General features: G+C 46.3%; 2 protein-coding genes across 2 annotated transcripts in view; one reads left to right on the top strand and one right to left on the bottom strand.

Moving 5' to 3' along the window:
• Positions 1-2150: 2150 nt before the first annotated feature.
• On the bottom strand, positions 2151-10722 carry LOC120981878 (cyclin dependent kinase 2 interacting protein). The gene is made up of 5 exons (XM_040411657.1): positions 10655-10722; positions 8601-8763; positions 3691-3805; positions 3468-3597; positions 2151-2939 (listed from the first exon to the last, which is right to left on the bottom strand). Exons 1-5 carry the CDS (start codon positions 10704-10706, stop codon positions 2737-2739), a joined length of 663 nt encoding a protein of 220 aa, XP_040267591.1. The 5' UTR covers positions 10707-10722; the 3' UTR covers positions 2151-2736.
• Positions 10723-10799: 77 nt separating this feature from the next.
• The window catches only part of TECPR2 (tectonin beta-propeller repeat containing 2), a 53421-nt gene continuing 42553 nt past the window's right edge, over positions 10800-21667 (top strand). The window contains exons 1-6 of the mRNA XM_040411168.1: positions 10800-10932; positions 17511-17793; positions 19173-19301; positions 19569-19700; positions 19790-19947; positions 20882-21194. Of these exons, the coding sequence (XP_040267102.1) occupies positions 17560-17793; positions 19173-19301; positions 19569-19700; positions 19790-19947; positions 20882-21194 (966 nt within the window). The 5' untranslated portion in view covers positions 10800-10932; positions 17511-17559. The remainder of the gene's footprint in view (positions 10933-17510; positions 17794-19172; positions 19302-19568; positions 19701-19789; positions 19948-20881; positions 21195-21667) is intronic.

Below are 21667 nucleotides of genomic sequence, written 5' to 3' on the forward strand. Positions count from 1 at the left end.
GTGGCCCCTTTAAAAAGGTGATCAGTGCAGGAGTTTAGAGCAAGACATCCCGCTGAAATGATATTGATGTCCTATCCCAGGGATCAGCAACCTCCGGCACCCTGGCTGTGGGGATACTACAACTCCCAGCATGCACACTTGAATGGCTGTTCTCAGAACTGTTGTAGAAGTAAATGGAGCATGCTGGGAGTTGTAGTTTCTCAACAGCTGGATTGCCGACCCTGAGGATGGGCCATCGGTATCCTGATCCTTGAAAACCTCTCTATAGCACAATGAATAGTTCTGAAACTTTTTAATATGCTTTGTGAGTCAATGCCTTACCATTTTCAAGATCTCTGATTGCGGTCACTAAAGGCTTTTACATCGAGACCCATGCAGAGCTAATATTTTTTTTTCACAGCTGAGAATTTTCTAATGATAATGCATCAGTGCAGGTAAAACATCAGTCTGCTGCGGTCACAGAGGGATTGTCTAGGGCTCTAGGGTGTACGTCCTTCTAGCAAACTCTGCTGTGAAAGGCGTGTGGGAAATCTAGGTTTTCAGCTTCTGAAGGGAATCGAGAATGGCCACATTCACTGTCAGCAAGCAGGTGTCTCCTCCCTGGCTGTAGCGTGGTCCAATCACAAAGGAGAGCGTCATAGCCAGGGAGAACGTGTGTTTCTATATTTTTTCCAGAAATATATATATATATATATATATATATATATATATATATATATATATATATATATAATTTTTTTAAATAACCGTAGCCTGCCCCGATCCTCCGCTGCCTCCATCTTTTGGTCCCTGCACAGTTTTCTTCCAGCAATGCATGGTCACAAGCACCGCTCCACCCAACCAATGACTGGCTTTAGCTGTGTGGCCCATGCCCCTCTGGCATGAAGAGTGCTAGGACCAGAAGATGGAGATGCAGATAAGTAGGAATCTTCTATTTCAGGGGTCAACATGCCATCCTTTGCTTATGGTATAGGTCCAATTGAATTCAATCTTTCTGGACTTCCTTGGTATGACGCAATGTCAACCTTCACTTCCCTACAGGCATGATGACATGTAAGGGGGGCCATTCTGAGGATAACGCTGCCCTTGCATTCTGCAATTGGCAGCGATGAGGAAGATGTTTTGGTCAAAACAAACAAAAAAAGTTAAGGAATTCTCAACATGTGGCCCTTTAGCTGCTGCAAAACTACAACTCCCAGCATGCCCCAATAGCTGTAGGCTGTGTAAGCATACTGGGAATTGTAGTTTTGCAACAGCTGGAGGGCCGCAGCTTGGGCATCCCAGCATCAGACAATCAAGATTTCCCCTAGCCCCTGCATGACTTACCATTTGAGTACTGTATTGAAAGGGGGGTACTAAGTCCAGTTCTGGGGTTAGTTGGGCATATCTGCAGGAATGTATTGTGGCATGCTCTGTGCCGCTCATGTGAATGGCAGCCATACATCTGTTCCTACATAGTAATAAGATCATCCCTTGGTTTCCAATAAACATACTGTAATTGTGAACTCCTGGCGGTAACAATGATGTATTGTGATCAATGGATGATGGGAGTGATACCTTAGGCTGTGCATTTTACCCCATCTCACTACAGCACGTTATTCTCATTCCTTATTGTAAATCAGAATTGTGCATTGATTCACGGTTACTTTCTTTATGTTGTAGGTACAGCTGGAGCTGCAATCTTAATTCTACTGATTTTCGTCTACCAGGGAAAAATGCATTGTGGTAGATGATAAAAAATAAATAAAAATCAATTGAGGATTGTGGCACATGCTGCAATTTTTACGCAGCAAGAGATTTGTTCATATCTCCTCCACTCCACTCCTATTGTAAAACACTGCAGATTTTTTTTCCTGCATCATCTATGCACCATTACAAACCTAGACCAAAGCATTTGAGGAGTTAGATTCTCTTGCAAATTCCAAGTAGCCATCAGCAGAATGTTTGCTTTGGATGTGACTGAGCTTGAGCAGGTACCCCCTGCAAATGAGCGTAGATAGGGGGGACCCCACCCCCTGCCATGATCAACTGTTCTCCATGGGAAAGGACACCAGCTGCCCCCCCCCCACTAATTAAAGGAGGCTCCTCCATTTAATAGTTACCGTAACTTACAATAACTGAAAACTAGTACAAAAAAAATATTGTATTTGCAGAGTTAATCAGCATTTTACATTTACTCAATGAGGTAAGAACTTCTTTCTCGCAAGATGGCGGCTTTTCTAATGGATTTGTTAGGTGATTTTTTTGCCAGAAGTGAATCAGAAGGGTGTGTAGACTTTCACAACTTTTATTTTTTTTGCTTAAGAGCATTTACAATAAATAAGAAAATTGTCTCTGTTAAATCTCCTACTGTGTTGTGTACTCGGCTCCTGTGGAGGGATGTGTGTCTCCATGGTTACAGACTACAACCCTGTAGTCTGATCCTGCACCAGGGATCTGCAAGCTCAGGCCACTCTTGTGAAATCACAACTCCCAGCATGCACACCAAGTAGAACTGAATGGCAAATGCTGGGAGTTGGAGTTTCAAAACCAGCTGGAGGTTGCTGATCCCTTCCCTGTGCCCACTCTTTATAAATTCATTGATACCAGGAACCATGGAGGCACATAGGTTTGCACAGGAGCTGTTTACGGAAAATGGTATAACTATAATATATATAAAAGGACTATTTCCAAACTTGCATTATAACCAGAAGTATACATACGTCTTGTGATGCAGAACCAGGTGTGACCATGCCCTTACAGGGGCCGGTGCCCGCTCTCCAGCAGCATGCTCTCTAATAAGACCTTTATGCTGCTCTCAACGTAGGGCTGATACAACCAGCAGGAGAGGTAGACCATTAACAGGTCCTGCTCTGCGGTGTGCGCTATTTCTCCGACAATAGTCTTCTTCAGGCAAATTTCTTTTTTGTACATTTCTGACATCTTTAAGGAGGTCTCGTCTGCAAAATAACAGGCAGGATCCCGAGTTATTGCCAACTTCAGCCGTACTACAGCAGCTCCAGTGCCCACGCCATTATAACTGTATAGTTGCTGTGATGTAATATGTACATTGTGGGTCAGGGGGAGGCTAGACAGCGCTTCATGCAAGCGCTGGTCCCCTTTTGTGATTAGGCCTAGAGATGAGCGTATCGATTCGACTCATTAGCCAGACCTCTTCTTCTGTGGGGGACTGTCCCCACAGGTTTAGAGATTGACAGAATCGGGCAGAATGTCTGACCCGGTCAATTATGCCATACCTGTGGAGACCCCTTCCCAGTAGAAGTGTGGCTAATGAGATGAAGCAATTGGCTCATCTCTAATTAGCACATATGGGCCTGCCTTCTGCTGGTGAAAGCTAAAGGGGCACACCACTCATTTTCTGAACACTCCTGATCCTTCGTTTCTGCGCCCAGCAGTCTCGGCCCCCAATTCCTCCTTACTGCTGCAATGCTACTAACCCCCCCCCCCTCTCAATAGGAAATACTTACAAAATAGAGTCGTAGGCCACGTATGGAAAAGTATCGGCCTTGGCGTCCCGCCACTGCACTGATAAGCTTCCAGATCGCACACCCCTTTAAATGTAGACGTTAGCTTCTCCATTTTCTGCTGCATTTGTTTCTGGATTTAAAAAAATAAAATCAGTCTGCAAAACTGAATGGGGGGGGGGGGGGGAAATAAAAAAAAAAAAAGGCATTGTGGGACGCAACCAACCATTTTCTCCAGCACTTCAAGTAACTCCGAGCATAGTCTTTCCAGTTCTTCTTTGTCCTTGCCTGGATTCTCATGAGCAGGCTCTGCGCCATCTGATAACATCTTCTCATATGATCTGGGAAGGAAAAACAAAGTAGTCCGGTTCGTGAAATGTACTATAAAGCGGGAATTTTACTTATTAGTAATCGCCACACATGTCGGATATTAAAAGGGTTCTCTCACTTCAGCAAATAGCATTTGTTATGTAGAGAAAGTTAATACAAGACACTTATTGCGATTGTCCATTTTGCCTCCTTTGCTGGCTGGATTAATTTTTCAATCACATTATACACGGTTTGTTTTACGACCACCCTGCAATCCAGCAATGGTGGTCGTGCTAGCACACTATGGGAAGAAGCACCAGCCCAGACCCTGGGAGCTCACATAGGCTGGTCCTTTTTCCTATAGGGTGCAAGCACGAGCAACGCTGATGGATTGCAGGGTGGTCATATAACCATGGAAAAGAGCCACGTGTAATGGGATGGAAAAAATGACTCCAGCCAGCAAAGCAAGCAATATGGATAATAATACATTAGTAAGGGCCTTGTATTAACTTTCTCTACATGATAAGTGACATTTGCTGAAGTGAGAGGACCCATTTAAGGTGCACCCTCCCTAGATCTGGAACATTTGCCTATTATTTGATGAAGGTCAGCTGTTCCATTACCGTACTGCTCTACTGTCCCATGTGAATATTTTAGTTATTTGTTGCAACCACTAGGGGGTGATCTGTCTCAGGCCAGTGTAAGGCAGCCAAATTAAAAAGGGGTTAACAGGATAAGGGGGGTTAAGTGCCTTATCCCTGGGGCTCTGACTCCTGGGGCCCCCACCAAACATGAGAACAGGGGCTCGTGTTCCCTTGTTTGAATGGAGTGCAGAAATGTGTGTTCCTGCTTGTTGTGCTTTTTCATAGAATATATATATATATTCCTAAATATAGTGGATTTGATATACAATAGGCCATATTGTGTATGTATTTTAAAGTAGGCCGAAAGAGGTTCATGGAGAGGACACAGTTCATATAATTTCTTCTCTGTAGATGTACCAGTCTGAGAAGTCATTCTTGTCTCCTTATAGATTTATGACTGAGATAAGGATATTTTCTAGACGCATCTGGTGCTAATTAGGCTACTTTCACACTAGCGTTCGGAGCGGATCCGTCTGATGTTTCATCAGACGGATCCGCTCCGATAATGCGGACGTTTGCATCCGTTCAGAACGGATCCGTCTGCATTATTACTTTAAATTTAAATTAAAATTATTACTTTAAATTAAAATTTTCTAAGTCTGAAAGTAGCTTGAGCGGATCCGTTCAGACTTTACATTGAAAGTCAATGGGGAACGGATCCGCTTGAAGATTGAGCCATATGGTGTCATCTTCAAGCGGATCCGTCCCCATTGACTTCCATTATAAGTCTGGACGGATCCGCTCGCCTCCGCACGGCCAGGCGGACACCCGAACGCTGCAAGCAGCGTTCAGGTGTCCGCTCACTGAGCGGAGGCTGAACGCTGGCAGGCGGATGCATTCTCAGTGGATCCGCCTCCATTGAGAATGCATTGGGGCCGGACGGCTGCGTTCAGGACCGCTCGTGAGCCCCTTCAAACGGAGCTCACGAGCGGACACCTGAACGCAGGTGTGAAAGTAGCCTTATCCCTACGGTTTAATGTCCATTGATAAAGCAGAAAATCTGTGATGTATAATGAACATTAAGTTTTAGTATAAGATAATCAATAGGACATATGTATTGTAGTGTGTTGAATATTATGAAGGCCGTCAATGCATCTATTATCATATAATTTCTCACTAGGAACGCATACACTCCTAAAGCATGGTGAGAAATATTTTAAGTGTAAGATGTTGTTAGTAAGATGTTATTTTAGTATTTAAACACAACCAAGTGAAGTTGGTCAGACAATTAGCAATAATGGGCTAAACCCTTAAATCCAATGATAATTCACAACTAGTGGATAGCTTAATAAAACTTAACATTTATTAATGTCAGATAAAATGATAGCCCTTTAAAGATTAAAAAAAATGTTGCATTGAATGCAACCAGAAAACTGCATAAGTATCTACAATTGCAGTATAATCAAAGAGAAGGAGGGGACCCAATTGCAGGGATGGTGATAGAAGGACACAATGCTGGGTCACAAACCCTGAGTGTCCCTAGATCTCCCAAACTTTCTAGCAGTCACCCTTCCTAAACATGGACTGCCCAGCTTTGTCCGACAGAGGGTCAGGATCCATCGGACCATATTCTATCAGCTAAAGCTAGCAAAAAGACGACAGAAAAACGAGGTTGGCCATGCTGTGTCTCTGTTTGGCCAGTTGTGGCCCACAACACTAGATGCACTCACCACTCTAGGGACCTTATAATATCCCTTATACTAGTAATCAAAACATGTCCTGACGCGTTTCCTCAGGGGACGAAATTATATACTTGTGACCACTAGGTATCAGGTCACTATTCAAGTGAAGTGTATACAACAGACACCAGTCAGTAATACTCAAGGCTGATATAATGTAGTCCGCCCAAGTCCTAGTGACCACAAGATATCATGTCACCAGTCTGATCGAGCGTGTCAGATTGTAAGTTTATGACCACTAGATATCGGGTCACTGTTCAATCCAAATATATACACCAAACATAAGTCAGTTGTATTTCAGGCTGCTATAACCTAATCAGCCCAAAATTTTTGTGACCTCCAAGGTTTCAGGTCACCAGTCCAAACAAGTGTATCCAGTAAACACACAATAGTATTATAGTCCAAGCTCATATGATAAAATCAGCCCAGATCTAATTCCATTCAATGCTTATTAAGGTGTTAACTCCCATACATTGAATCAGCTATCCTGGGATGTCATCAGCTGTTCAATGGCGTGTGCACAAAGCGCTTATCAGCGATAGTACAAAGGCACAGAGTCACCATTTACTTATCTGCTCAATGTTGGATAACCATTGTACACAGACAGATGATGCGGATGTCTCTCCTCGGCGTCCTGCGTGTGGCAGCATTCAATGCAACATTTTTTTAATCTTTAAAGGGCCTATCATTTTATCTGACATTAATAAATGTTAAGTTTTATTAAGCTACCCACTAAGATGTTATTTTAACTAACAATCAATCAACCAACCGTTGGAGTAACAGAGGAGACACACATGTCTGTGAGAGTACAAGGTCCATTATATTCTTATCTATGCCTTAAATTGGTTTACGTGTCAAAGATAATCCCTTAGCTCTGATTTAGAATTCCATATATTATGTGTATAGAATGTAAGAGAAATCAGACCTGGACAGTTAACCTTAATAGTGATTATGCTAGTAGCTTATGCAATAGTGCCACCTAAGTATGAATAGGTAACATTGCACCAACAGCTGAAATGCATTCTGGGTGATACAGTGACATCACAGTCATTATCATATGTACACGCCTAACCGACTGATTGGAAAACTCCAAGTTAGGAAGGTGTGTCTAACTAATAAGTTGGTGATCATAAACAACACACACACACGAAGGGGGAAGACAACAACAGGGAGCAACAGAAACACAAAGAAAGAAGGGAGAGACCCCAGGAGAAAAATCCCAATGATCAGAACTGACTTTAGAGCCGACTTCCCATAGACGCTGCATATCATCTGCATTCTCGGGTAACGTATAACTTTATTATGTGTAGTATCGATTGAATTAATTGGCCTGATATTTAGAAACTTCCCGCTTTATTGCAGATGTGTAATGGTAGATGTGTACTACAATATTATTATCACTATTCAGTATAGATGGATATTACTGAATAAAAGATCTAATATTGATATCCGAGAGAATCTCTGATTGGAATATTCATTCCAAAGTCATATCAGGCTTTATAATTTATAAGTTGTGTAGCAATACTACCCGAGATTGGTCATAGTTTGAGCAGAGCAAGGGTTCGTATCTGTCCTTATCATTATTGTGTATATCTCATAATTGTCATCGGGACGCTTGTATTGCATTTTATGTTCGAGAGGTGATATGGAATGCTGGCAGTCGTGTTAGAGCCATCTAGTGGCGAATTGTGTACTGCATATCACTGTTATTGCATATTATTGAGTTTTTCTATTGATTAAGCTTTGATTGTATTCTGAGTTATTGTATAATTATAATTTTTTTATAGACGCTTGTACCTTATTTTACGTATTGCACAATATAATTAAATTAACGACGATTTTTTTTTAATGTGTTTTATATGTCTACCTCTAGGATCAATTCCCCTTGAAACTGTTCCTTTGATCCTATCTTTTATAGAAAGCATTTTGCTTTATATCCCCGACATGCTGTATCTGGAAGCCCCATAAAAGTGGATAGAGCGGAGGGCACGAATATGTGTCTGCCGCTGCATTGAAAGATAGGAACACTGGTCCTTGTTCTATTGATTGGCAGGGAACCCAGTGGACGGACCCCTGCCTATCAGACACTACGTGAAAGGCGCAGCGGTAACGCAAGAGTGCTGGCACTTCATGGGAATGCTGGAGGTAGCTAAGCGCTTATACTGCAATTTCAGGGAGCTGAACAGCACCATGTAACCCAATGGTGATCAATGTTTGGTTCAGTTAAGATCTGGGTATCATGACCATAACACGTAGTCACGTCACAGCATGGTCAAAGTCTCCTAAATAGGAGCCACATACTGACTGCCCCCTAGTGGTGGCTAAAGGCATACATGCATTTCTATGGAGCCTGGTTGACTAATTAAAAGAAAATATAATAGCTGTAATAATGGCTATGAAGACTATAGCAGAAGCAGCTGGACCTCCGCCGGTCAGTGCATCATGATGTGGAATATGTATTATAAAATACATTTGTAGAATACCCCTTTAAAAATCAAGCTTACAAGGAGCTTATTTTAAGATTGACGATCTTGCTGGCCGCACTGAATGCAGTGTCATTGCAGCTCTCCCATCTCAGCATCAGGTTGTGCCAATCCGCTGCATTGTCCTTTATCTTCCTTGCGCTGCCAGTCAGTGCCGACTTTTTAGGGGTAACAGAGGTTTTACCTGAACATAAAAAAAAAAAGCAAAATTAAAAATACAGTAGAGCACAAGGGACACCTCAGAGAACCTCGTGGTCGGTGGTATTCATGGCTGTCAGACCCCCAGTCATACATTTATTACCTATCCTGGTCGACAGATGACCATGTAAAGGGTTTCCAGGATTCCCCCCCCCCCCCCCAATTCTACTCCCACCCTGTGTCATCTGTAAAGAAATCTATCCCTTCCTGCTCTCCACCGCTCTTTGGTTCCTGGGCTGTCTTCCGATCCACGTCTGTCTACTTCCACAAAGACAGGGTCACATCCGCCGCTCTAGACAATGGCTGACTTCAGTGGAGAAGAGATATTGCATCCAGTGAGTGCCGGTCTTGTCTTGTATAGCCCCTGCAGACCAGACTTTATGCAGACCTAAGACCAGAACGCTCCCTTTATACAGACCCTAGACTAAACCCCCTCCTTTATATAGACCCCAGACTAGACCCCCATTCTTTATACAGACCCCAGTCTAGACCCCCCCACCTCCTTTTTTAGACTGCAGCCCTTTTCATACAGTCCCCAGACCAGATCCCCTTCCATTCTATGGGCCTTAGAATGCACACACTGATGGAAAATGGCCATGAAAAGCTGACAGTTTATCTGTTTTTAATGGCCGTTTTTTTCCCATTGTCAATGTACCCTAAGGCCGGGCACTGACTGCCACAGCGCATATCACCCTGGCCTGGTGGATGTTGACAGGTGGGGTCCGGAAGTCCAGTGATGACAGCGAGGGAGCCACGGAGCGGTGGGAAGCAGGCGAGTATAGCTCTCTTCACAAGTACCACTGGATGGTTGGGTGGAATTTATACAAAAAAAACAAAAACACACATTTAAAGTTCAGATTGCTGCAATCCCTCCATTTTACAGCGACTCCCACATGACTAAGCGTGGCCACGTACTGCACTGTGTAAGAACGTGGCTTATTACGTTAACATTTTTGGGTCCCCATCAGGGCTCTGACACCTGTACCCCTGATGTTTTACTGATGTAAAAATTGCGTCCATCACATGAGAGCAGTACATCAGAGAAGAACTCCCCAACGTATACAGCAGACGTCCCTGAGGTATCTCACTGTATAGCGGCATACATCGCCCACTGGAAGTACTGTGCAGCTTTTTTTTTATGGTGGCCCACTGCAAAGCAAAGTGCACGCTGCAGAGCTTTCCTACATAGTAAAAAAAAAATACCAACACATACCCCCATGGTCAAAGCGAACAACTACAAGTCCCAGCACTCTCCTGGCCTCCATCGAGTGAACACCGTCCTATAGCTGCATGCGGTGTATTGGTTGGGAGCGTTCCCCTATTCGGTGGAGCACCGCTCCGATTCTCCCCTCCCCCAACCTTTGTTTACCTGGTTGCAGTGAAGGCATCACATTAATAACACTGGACCGCTGCTGCTGCTGCCCCCCGGACGTGCAATAATCTGTGCAAACATTGGGGGACGCTCACCAAAAGGGACTGTAAAAATCAGTGCAGAAGCCTCACCAAAATGGCGTTTGCTGTACATTTGTGCTACAAAACTGGCGTCAAGTCTCCTCCACTGTGTATTCAGTGCCTCACTGCCACAACCCACCAAAATATCACCACCATCAGAAAGTGGTGCAGTTGCTATAGCAACCAATCCCATTCCAGCCCTTATTTTTCAAGGGGGGACATGAAATCAGCGTCCTGATGGGGGTTGTTATGGATGACTGCTCCACTTTACTTTTGCTTTGCCCCCCCATCATCATCATCATCATCTAACGTAATGCCACAGAGTGGACACTCAGGGAGGAACTGCAATAACCAGCAAGCGCTCCCAAAGGGACCTCTAAGAAGTTGAACGACTACAACTCCCAGCAAGTCTCGGAATCACTCACTCTCCATCCTGCCGGCATCACAGGAGCCACTGACAGCCACGTGACCCTCCATAGACGCCAGCGCTTCCTTCTTCCGCTTTAGAGGCGGAAGTGGGCGTGACGTCACGCAGAGCAGGGCTCCTGAATGGCTGGCTGTCTTCGGTGTTTTGGTTCTCTGGTTTAGGGGGCTGTATTTTAGCTGCGTCAGGGGGCGGCGGAGCCTTGTGTGAGGGGAGGCGGGTGGTGGCGGAGGAGGAGGTCCGGGCTGAGGAGGCAGCGAGAGCCGCCACCTGGAGCAGGTGAGAGGGGGCTGCGGGGTGCCATGGCTGACATGTGTGTTGTGTGTATGGTCTGCTGCCTCTTTTATCTGGACCAGGGGGCAGCTGTGGGGTACCGCAGGCTTCTCACCTCACCACTGACATTTTGACGTTGCTGCTAGTCGCCATTTCTCCGGTGTGATTGTGGCGACCACTTGTCTGCTGTCCATCCGTCACGTGATGTATTTTCATTGTTAAAGTGTCAGACGCGGTAGTATTTGCAATGATGAGGGTTATAGTCCCCACCGGGTTTACCCTGGGTCTGATGACCGGCTGGGAATTTTGGAAACAACCGAAACGAATCCTGATCGTACAGCCCCTGCTCAAAAGGTGATCACGCCTATGAGGAGGCGATGGCAGAGGGTCCGTATGGGGGGCACCCAATGAGGTAAATGGGGGCTCCTCAGTAGGGGGCGACTTCAGAGATGTCCGTAGGACATGGGGTGGCCATTTGGGACAGTTTCTTGAGGAGGTGGTTCACATACTGACCAACTTTTCAGACGGGACATCAGGAAGACCCCGAGGTGTCGTGGAAAGTGCTGCGCCGCTGAATGCCACAACAGTTTATATAGGACCCCCCCCCCCCCCCTTCCGTATTGAATTAGAATCACTGTACATTTGATCCTCCCATTGCCCCCTAAATGAATATGGACGCCGAAACTAATACAGGCCAGACACCCCCAAACCTCAAATATAGACCCTCCAAAGAAATGTACAGATCTCAGACCAGACCCCTTAATACAGACCACAAAACCCCCTTTTATGTAGACCTCCCCGGACAAGACGCCCTAAAGTACAGACCCACAAAATGTATGCTCCATAACCCCTGCAGAAGAGACCAGATTTTAGGCAGACTTTTTAGACCAGAACTCCCCCTTTTATACAGACCCCAGACTAGACCCCCCCCCTCCTTTTATACAGACCCCAGACTAGACCCCCCCCCCTCCTTTTATACAGACCCCAGACTAGACCCCCTCCCTCCTTTTATACAGACCCCAGACTAGACCCCCCCTCCTTTTATACTGACCCCAGACTAGACCCCCTCCCTCCTTTTATACAGACCCCAGACTAGACCCCCCCCCCCTCCTTTTATACAGACCCCAGACTAGACCCCCCCTCCTTTTATACTGACCCCAGACTAGACCCCCTCCCTCCTTTTATACAGACCCCAGACTAGACCCCCCCCCTCCTTTTATACAGACCCCAGACTAGACCCCCCCTCCTTTTATACAGACCCCAGACTAGACCCCCCCTCCTTTTATACAGACCCCAGACTAGACCCCCCCCTCCTTTTATACAGACCCCAGACTAGCCCCCCCCCCTCCTTTTATACAGACCCCAGACTAGACCCCCCTCCTTTATACAGACCCCAGACTAGACCCCCTCTCCTTTTATACAGACCCCAGACTAGACCCCCTCTCCTTTTTATACAGACCCCAGACTAGACCCCCTCTCCTTTTATACAGACCCCAGACTAGACCCCCCCCCCTCCTTTTATACAGACCCCAGACTAGACCCCCCCCCTCCTTTTATACAGACCCCAGACTACCCCCCCCCCTCCTTTTATACAGACCCCAGACTAGACCCCCCCCCTCCTTTTATACAGACCCCAGACTAGACCCCCCCCTCCTTTATACAGACCCCAGACTAGACCCCCCCTCCTTTATACAGACCCCAGACTAGACCCCCCCTCCTTTATACAGACCCCAGACTAGACCCCCCCTCCTTTATACATACCCCAGACTAGACCCGCCCCCCCTCTTTTATGCAGACCATGGACTAGACCCCTCTTCTTTTAAGACTGCAGCCCTTTTTATACAGTCTCCAGACCAGATCCCCCTCAGTTCTTTGGACCTTGGAATGCACCCCCTTTATGCAGTCCCTATACTAGACCCTCATTATTATTTTTTTTAATCCAGACTAGACCCCCTCAATTATACAGACCCCAGACCAGAGATACATGCCAAACAATAGCATTCAGTGATGACGGCAGGTTCCGCCTTGGTACAGTAATGGCCGCATCAGAGTTCGCAGGAGGAATGGAGAGCACCTACCGCCATCCTGCATAGTGCGGAGACGTACAGGAGCAACACCGGGTGTCATGGAATAGGGCTCCATTAGTTCCCATGGCCGTTCCCATCTGGTATTCACGGAGGGAACATTGATCAGCTTTCGGTATGTCCAGTCCTATTGACTCGGGAGACGTGGTATTCCAACAAGAGAACGCCGCCACACACTGCCGGCACCACACAACCTGCTCTTCAGGGTCTCAGCAGCTCCCCTGGATAGCTCGATCACCAGATCTCTCCCCCGTGGATAATGGCTGGGACTGGATGGGGCGAGGGATCTCCGTTCACGGCAGCCGACAACCACCTTGTCTGAACTACAACTCCAAGGTGTAAGAGCTTGTAATGACCACAGGAGGATCTCCAGCGTCTGTATGACTGCTACCTAGTATTAATGTGACCTCAACGTATGCCCTGCTAATAACCCAAAATATAGGGGCACCACCTTGGTTGTGTGATCATTGATCCAGCACCTCTAGCCGCTTATACTTCGCCAATCTCGGCTCAATCGCATTACGTTTTCCGGGTCTTTTTTTTCCCATTTTCCGCCAGTTTATATACATGAACACGCACTTTCTATAATCGGTTAATGCACCCGCCATAGCTTTTCCAGTTCTCTGCCCTTGAGCGTATTTACAGCCATTGAGGTTTTCATTAATGTAATGGACTCTGCAAGTGACAGATTTATGGATGATGGCGTCAGCAGTCGGCATTGTGAGGGATTGTAGGTGCCCGGTGGGTCACAGCCGTCTGGATATCGGGAAGCATCAACCGGTGACTCTGAATCGGCAGAGCTCTGCTGCGCTGGAATAGTGGCTGGGGGGGGGGGGAATACTATTGCTCGGGGGTTTCTGGAAGTGTTGTTATAGCCATGAGCTGTGTACGTTTCTAGGATATTATATGGCGGCGTTCTGTGCCCATTATATATGAGTCAGTGCTGCAGCGATGCATATGTAATACTTGTATATGAGTCTGGAAATGACTCCGTGTTACGTACGCCCCTGTTTGGAGGGCTCTGCCAACTCTGTACCTGCTATGAAATCCTACCTCATTTTTTATTTTATTTTTTCTGACCTATATGTATACATTTTGGGACTGACGTTTAAGAAGCCGGTCTTAATAGCGCCTGTATGTGGCGGTGGATCCGCCGAAGTTATGTAGAGGTTCCGTTGCCAGCTTGCTTGCTGTCTTACATTTAGACCATTTTTTAGGCCTGCTGGCCCGTCCCCTTCACCGCCCCACGCCGCGCCCACTTCTTTAGATCAGGCGTGAGCTGGGAATAGTCGCAGATTGCGGAGCAAATAACCTCTGCGACAGAGATACGCCTAATATAGGCGTATTTCTGGAAAATAAATGACACCCTTTATGTTTTATAACTCTACTATGATTTCTCGTAGACCTTTGCTCTTCACCCATGCTTTTGCTTTACACTGCAGCTCTGCTTCTTTAAAATGTTCAGGGACAGGGAAAACATAAGCAAAACGCTGTCTATTGAGAGAATATGTTGTATGAATGACAGCTGATACAGACTGCGCCGGGCGGACGGATCCAGTGTCCATTCATCCTATGTATTTCGGGGTCCGCTGCAGGAGAATAGGCGATTCGTTGTTGCAGTCAGCTGTGTGACAGGTCCTGTCCATTGTCCCCGGGGAGGGTTGTAATTGGAGGGCAATTATTTGGTGTAATGAATAGTTTCCTATACAATCCATGACCTGGGGGCTCCCCCCTCCCCGGCTGGTGATTAGATTTTAGTCCAGTCGTCCATTGTGGGTTCAGTATTTGGTCAGTGCTTTAGGTTTCACTTTGATCTTGCCTGTTCCTAGATTTACAAGAAAGCCCTAAAAGGCTACTTGGCCCAGACTTTCGGATGTGATTTTGCGCCGTTGTTCATGTCAAATGTTGATGCCAACAGAAAATCTGATCTGCTATATTGGATTTTTTTTTTCCCTTGCTATTACCCGGTTTTCATCTGTTAGGGTACACGTATGTGACACTGCGGACCCCCAGTCATACACATCTGTAGGAACATGGAAACTGGCGGTGTAAAGATGCCGCTGATTAACCGGCAAACAGGGTAATATGATCGTTTTGTGCGCTCACCAAAATCATCGCGTCCTCTAAAAGCCTCTGCTAAAGAATGGTTCTGTTTGGGGACGAGCGATGGCGTTTGGCTGCGTTCACATCTCCGTTAGAGATGCATGGAGAGGGGTATTTGTCAGGCCGAAACCCGGTATTTCTGCCAGAAAGAGAGGCAGGATCCCATTATAGTCGATAGAGATCCAGCGGTGATCTGTTGACTTACAGCAATGCCGGATCAGGTGGACGGAAACCTTCACCACGTATGTGAACGCAGCCTTAGTGATCACTCCTGCCCATTCACTGCAGGTAAATGCAGCTTTCTCCTCCACTGACGAGCGGGCAGTTGTCTGGAAGGAGTGATTCCGGGTCATATAAAAGGGCCTTAAAGGGGTGTTCCGGTTTTAGACTGTTACCACCCCTATTTACAGCTCGGTTATCTCCGGTGCTCCCATAGAGCTTTTCCGTCCATTTCAGGGGGCCCCATGGGGTACGGGGCTCCCATTCTTGTGATCAGTGGGTGTCCCAGCAGTAGGACTCCCACCGATCTGATAGTTGTCCCCTATCCTGTGGATAGGGGATAACTTTCTATAACCAGAATACCCCTTTAAGTGGAAATTTATCAAGCCCCTACACCTGTTTTCTGTTGTTTAACCTGGTTTTGTGACTTTTTAGATGCTGGTGCAAATTTATAATATATATATTTTTTTTTTCGCAACTGCAATTTTTTTTTACTCCACCCTTACCAGGTTTCCGAAAAGGGGCGGATGGGGGCAAGGGCTGACACATTGATCTTTATTTATGCCGGATACTGGCACAAATAACAACTAAAATCTATATCGGCTACGAGCCAGAGTAGATTTGGGTCTGACACAGGGACTGCCGGAGGAGGCCTGTGCCTCGTCCTAAATTAAATGCAGCGCAGGCCCCATCAAGTCCGGCGTAGCACACTCCGTTCTTGATAAATCGGAGACTAAATGTTTCGTGCAGTTTATTTCTCATTTGATAAAGGCAAAAAAAAAAAGAAATCCCCAGTAGGAAAATAAAAAATGCTTTGGGGATTTTATACCCCGTGACATTCTGCAAATAGAGAGGTGCGAGGGCGAAGATATTAAAAAGAGGATCTGAAAGTGCAAAATAAAATCCCCTGTGTTTAAAGGGGTGCCCCCATCTGGACCTTTATGCTATGCTTGGCTAGTTTTGGAAATCCTATAGAAGTGACTGGAGAGAGCTGACCATGAGCATCCAGCTCTCCATTCAGTGCACAGCGGTGTCCTGTTCTGAGGGTCCCCGCACGTGACTGACACTTATGGCATATTCCGTACCATTTTATACTAATCAGGTTTATTTTATTTTATTTTTTTTCTCGCTATAACTTGCAAGCCTTCGATCGCCTGTGTAATGTTACACTGCAGTACTTCGGTATAGCAGTGTGCTGTGTCTGCAGCGTCTGCCGGCTGAGCTCACTCTCTATCGACTGTACATAATGGTGCACCACTAAATGCCAGGAGCCTCAGGAGCAGCACTCGTGGTGCACCGCTGGTTTTGCTGGTGCACCTTGCCATTGGCTGCTCAGTTTCCCTGCAGCGACTACTACAGGTGAAATGTAGTATTACGCGAAGGCCGATCTGCCAGAGAGACAGCTGCTGTGGCTCCTGGAGGGATGGGGGTGTTCTGTGTACGGGTGTCCATAGGGTATATAGACAAGGATTGTCCTGATGGGACAGCCACTGATTAGTTCAAGAGAACACAATAGGGGGTGATATTATTTAAGAAGTTTTCCCATTCATTTTTTTTTTTTTTTCCTCTACTAGGTCGCTCAAAACGCTCATTAACCTCGTTACTTTTTGGTGGTCTTCAGCCCCGCTCACCACTTTTCCAAAAAGTGGTGAGGGAGAGGCTGGTGCAGGGCTGGAAGTAGCCGGCCCAGGACACTTATTGTAATCTACTAGGGGAAACTGGTGGTTTTGCCCAAAAAATAAACTACTAGTGTCCATTTCAGAACTGGTGTAAGCCAAAATTGAAACGTGCGCTTCCTAATAAGTTGTCGGATTCGACGCCAGCAGGGGATAGATTAAGACCTGCATGTTAAGCGCTGAGCCCCCCCATAAAAGGCACCAGTGTCTAGATATTGCATAGTTATGGCGCCCCCTGGTGTTCTTCTGATTCTCGCTGGTGTCTGCCTTATGTGTCCAGTGCTGATCCCCCTCAGGTTTACATGGGGTACAGACCGGTCAAAAAGAATCGGCACACTGGAAGGGAATGAGCAGAACACCAGGGGGCGCAAGAACAAGTACCTAACAGCAATATCTACATACCAGGGTGTTTTTTAACAGAATAATTACAATTGAAAGGTGCATTTTTTATTTTTTTTTAAGTAGCAGATTCTCAACCTGTCCTTTTTCTTTTGGTTTCCAGGTTCCTCCGTACAGTGACGATGGATTGATTTACCTGTACGCGTCCACACATGAGACAGAAAGCCATGGACGCCCTTCCGGGAACTGTAACTTTTAAGGAGTTCTGCCCCTTGTACTCCATCCTCAAAGCCATCCCGGCTAAAATACAAAAAGGTTTCCGATCCCTCATCGTCTATCTCACGGCCATCAACGTCAATGGCGACTACATTGCGATCGGCAGCAGCATCGGGATGTTGTATCTGTACTGCCGGCACACCAATCAGATGAAGAAGTATAACTTAGAAGTAAGTAGCGCACGTCTGGAGAGAATGTTAAACCTGAACCGCGGCGGTCCGGTCTGTGATTGCTGCTTATGTTTGTCAAGAAACGTAGCGGATCTCTAGTAGGAAAAGCTTAAAGGGGTTGTGTCACTTCAGCAGGTGGCATTTGTCATGTCGAGAAAGTTAATGCAAGGCACTTACTAATGTATTGTGATTCTCCATATTGCCTCCTTTGCTGATTTGATTCATTTTTCCTTCACATTATACACTGCTCGTTTCCATGGTTACGACTAATCCAGCAGCAGTGGTTGTGCTTGTACACTATAAAAATAGATGCTGAAATGCTGCAGTCACTTCTGCTTACTCGGGGCACAGGGGAGGGGCCCCGGGGTTGCCAGTCTATCTCTGTTTGCCTCAGATGGCAAATGCCAAGGTTCAGGAGGGACTATGTCGGGGGGGGGGGGGGGAGAAAGAGTCCAACCCCCTTCCCAAGCTCCTGTGCACTAGCGTCAGATGGATGATGGTAGTTAGAATTTGGGAATGGGTAACTGAGGACATATTGGCACCGTGATGAATGCTCCCGCACAGTAATGCATTTTAGTACTCGTTATAAAACCTCCAGGACATATTGGAGGGCGATCACTTGGAAACGTGCCGTATGATATCTTGGCTCTCTGAGACCTCGTTGGCTCCCTACATTATTAAAACGAAGCACTTAGATCTTACCATTAGCCACGTTCAGTGGAGCTTTCATCCATACAAGATTAGGAGCCTCCACTTACCAATAGAACAGTCTCTGCAGATAATGAGTTATTTTCCACCACCATCATCTATAGCTGCAAACATTCAGCGAGAATGAATCCTGTGAGGCCCTGGAAAAGCCTGCGTGTCCATTGCTGCACCCTAATATAATGCATGATGCACGCGTTTTATTAGTCTGCAGTGTCCCCAGGAGCTGCTGTTCCTCCTATAACTAGGGACAGGACATTGCAACCTTTGGTCACCCAGACACTAAGCATGCATACGAAAATATAAGGCCTCATTCACCCAACCATATGTCCTATTCTCGTCCGTTTTGCAGACAAGGATGGGCATTGTTACAATGAGTCTGCAAAAAACAGATGCAACATGGACGTCATCCGTTTTTTGCAGATCTGCATTTTGCGGACAGCAAAATACAGTTGTGTAAATGCACCCTAAAAATGCAGTCCCCCGCCCCCTGTCCCCCCCCACCCAGTCTGTGCCCACCACTCCTCTAATCGGGTAGAAATTACCGAATGCTAGAAATGCAAACTCCTGGATAAGGATTTCCATTCCTTTTAGCTATTAGTCATGGTCGGTCTGCCTTTGTGTCCCGCCTGTAGTATATCTTTACTGTACGGTTTTGCTCTCTCTTACTCTAGGGGAAGACAGAGTCTATATCCGTCACCAAGCTCCTGAGTTGCTTTGATGACCTGGTGGCAGTGGGCACCGTTTCTGGCAGGGTAGCCATTTTCCAACTTGTGTCTCCTCTTCCCGGACGCAACAAACAGGTCTGTACGCGCAGCTATGGCCGGGATTACAAGTGCGGAGCTGATGGTTATCTGACTTGCCTCACAATCTCCCCACATCGGATTGTCCTAATGACTGCAATTTTACATGTAACTCATGTGAATCACGTGTTTTGCCCCATCCGTCAGACCCATGTAAATCCAAGCATAATGATATGATTATACCCATGGGCAATGGGAGGAATACACATACCTGTCATACAGTTTAAGGCGAGTACAATAAATGTCTTAATTTCCTTCTTGTCGCAGTTACGGAGGTTCGACGTGCTCGGCACTCACAAGAGCAGTATCACCACCCTGGCCTGGAGCCCCAATGGGATGAAATTATTTTCTGGTGACGAAAGAGGAAAAATTATCCAGTCTAATTTGGATTTTGATAAGGTGAGTGTCAGTCATCCAAAGGACCCCCCCCCCCCATCCTCAATCTGGACATGCTTCCGGATTATTCCTGTACATTTGTCTTCAATTAGGGTACGTGTAACTCCTGCCTCATCCTGGAGGAATTGTCTCCTATAGTCCAGCTGGATTACAGTCACAAGATCCTGCTGGTATCGACCACTCAGAGATGTCTGCTCTTCTACACGGAAGAAAAGTCTGTCCAGCAAGTTGGAAATCAGCCTAGAAAATCGTAAGCCATTTTTACATTACATGCTGACTTGATAGTACGTGAAGTGCTCGCTAACCTTTCAACAAAAATTACGCAGATCAATAGGGCAGGCGATTAGAAGTAAAGAAAAAGACACTCTCTTCCGAGAAGCTACGTTCCAGTGATGGTCCGGTCAACGCTTCTGGGCCCCTCTGCACTGTAAATGTGATGTCCTGTCCTCCTCACATGCACTGCTGCAGCCAGTCACTTGCCTTGGCTGTTAAAGGGGTTCTCTCATCTGAGACAACGGGGACATATCGCTAGCCAATGCCCCCATTGTCTTATAGGTGCGGGTGCCACTGGGACCCGCACCTATATTGGGAACGGAGCCCCGAAAGTGGTGGCTGGAGGACGAGCCGATTTTCGGCAGCCCCATAGAAAATGAATGGAGGGTGGCTGCGCATGCAGGGTCCGTTCTTGATATAGGTGCAGGTCCCAGCGGTGTGACCTGCATCAGACAATGGGGGCATATCCTAATCTGAGATGAGACAACCCCTTTAAGTGTTCCTGGGTGGCTTGTGAGGCCAACGAATGGATGGAGCAGTGGACTAAGTATTGCAGTTGCAGTTCCGATTCACAGGGGTGATGGGTCTATCAGCATTTTTTTGTATTTTTTTTTAATTTTTTTGATAGTCCCATTGTGGGATTAAAAATGTTTAGTATTGAATACACATTTGGAGGGGGGGGGGGGGATTTATCAAACTGGTGTAAAGTAAAACTGGCTTTGTTGCCCATAGCAACCAATCAGATTCCACCTTTTATTTTCCAAAGAAGCTGTGAAAAATGAAAGGTGGAATCTGAATATTTACTATGGGCAACTAAGCCAGTTCTACGTTAGACGTCTAGCCTGGAAACAGGATGATATACGGCCTCTAGCTCTTTTCCCATCTCCAGTAACGTCCTCTTGATCTTTCAGCAATGGGAAGTATGGAGCATGCTTCATCCCCAGCCTCTGCAAGCAAAGTGACCTTACATTGTTCGCCTCTCGGCCTGGGATGCGCCTCTGGAAGGCGGACGCCTACGGATCTGTTCAGTCAACCTTCATTTTAAAGGACGTTTTGGCTCGTGGATTGGAGTCTTTTGAGCTGCATCCCCGACTGGAAACAATGAACCAAGCAAAATATGCCTTGTCCGAGAAGCACCTGGGCCTGGTCACCTGCTTTCTGCACGACGGATGGGTTCTGAGCTGGGACGAGTACAGCATCTATGTCATAGACACCATCAATCAGGTCAGAATTTGGACTGGTAGAGGCTTACAGGGGTATTCCTATTTCATAAAGTGGTGGCATATCGTTAGGACATGCCATCACTTAATCATCACTGACCTCTGGGCCCCCCACCAATGCCGGGACTGAAAGGGTCATAGCTGTGAGCGGGGCCGTGCTTCATTTCTCTGCACAGCCGGTTGGTCCGGGGCAAGGGAAATACAGTGACGTGGCCTACCCGCTAAATTAGCGCTGCAGCGATGGCCTATCCTAGCGATATGACCATCACGTTATTGGCTGGAATACCTTCTTAAAGGGGAATTCCCACCTTGGCCTTTCATTGTCAGTGCTTACTGTGGTTATTCATATCTTGGTCAAGATGGGGCAACCCCTTTTAACATCTATAACCTGAAGATACAAGAGATTCAGTGAGTGTTGTAATATTTTATTCATATCCAAATATATTACCCACCATATAAGCAATATTTTGTCCTCCT

Source organism: Bufo bufo, chromosome 11, assembly GCF_905171765.1.
Source record: "Bufo bufo chromosome 11, aBufBuf1.1, whole genome shotgun sequence".
NCBI classification, from domain to species: domain Eukaryota; kingdom Metazoa; phylum Chordata; class Amphibia; order Anura; family Bufonidae; genus Bufo; species Bufo bufo.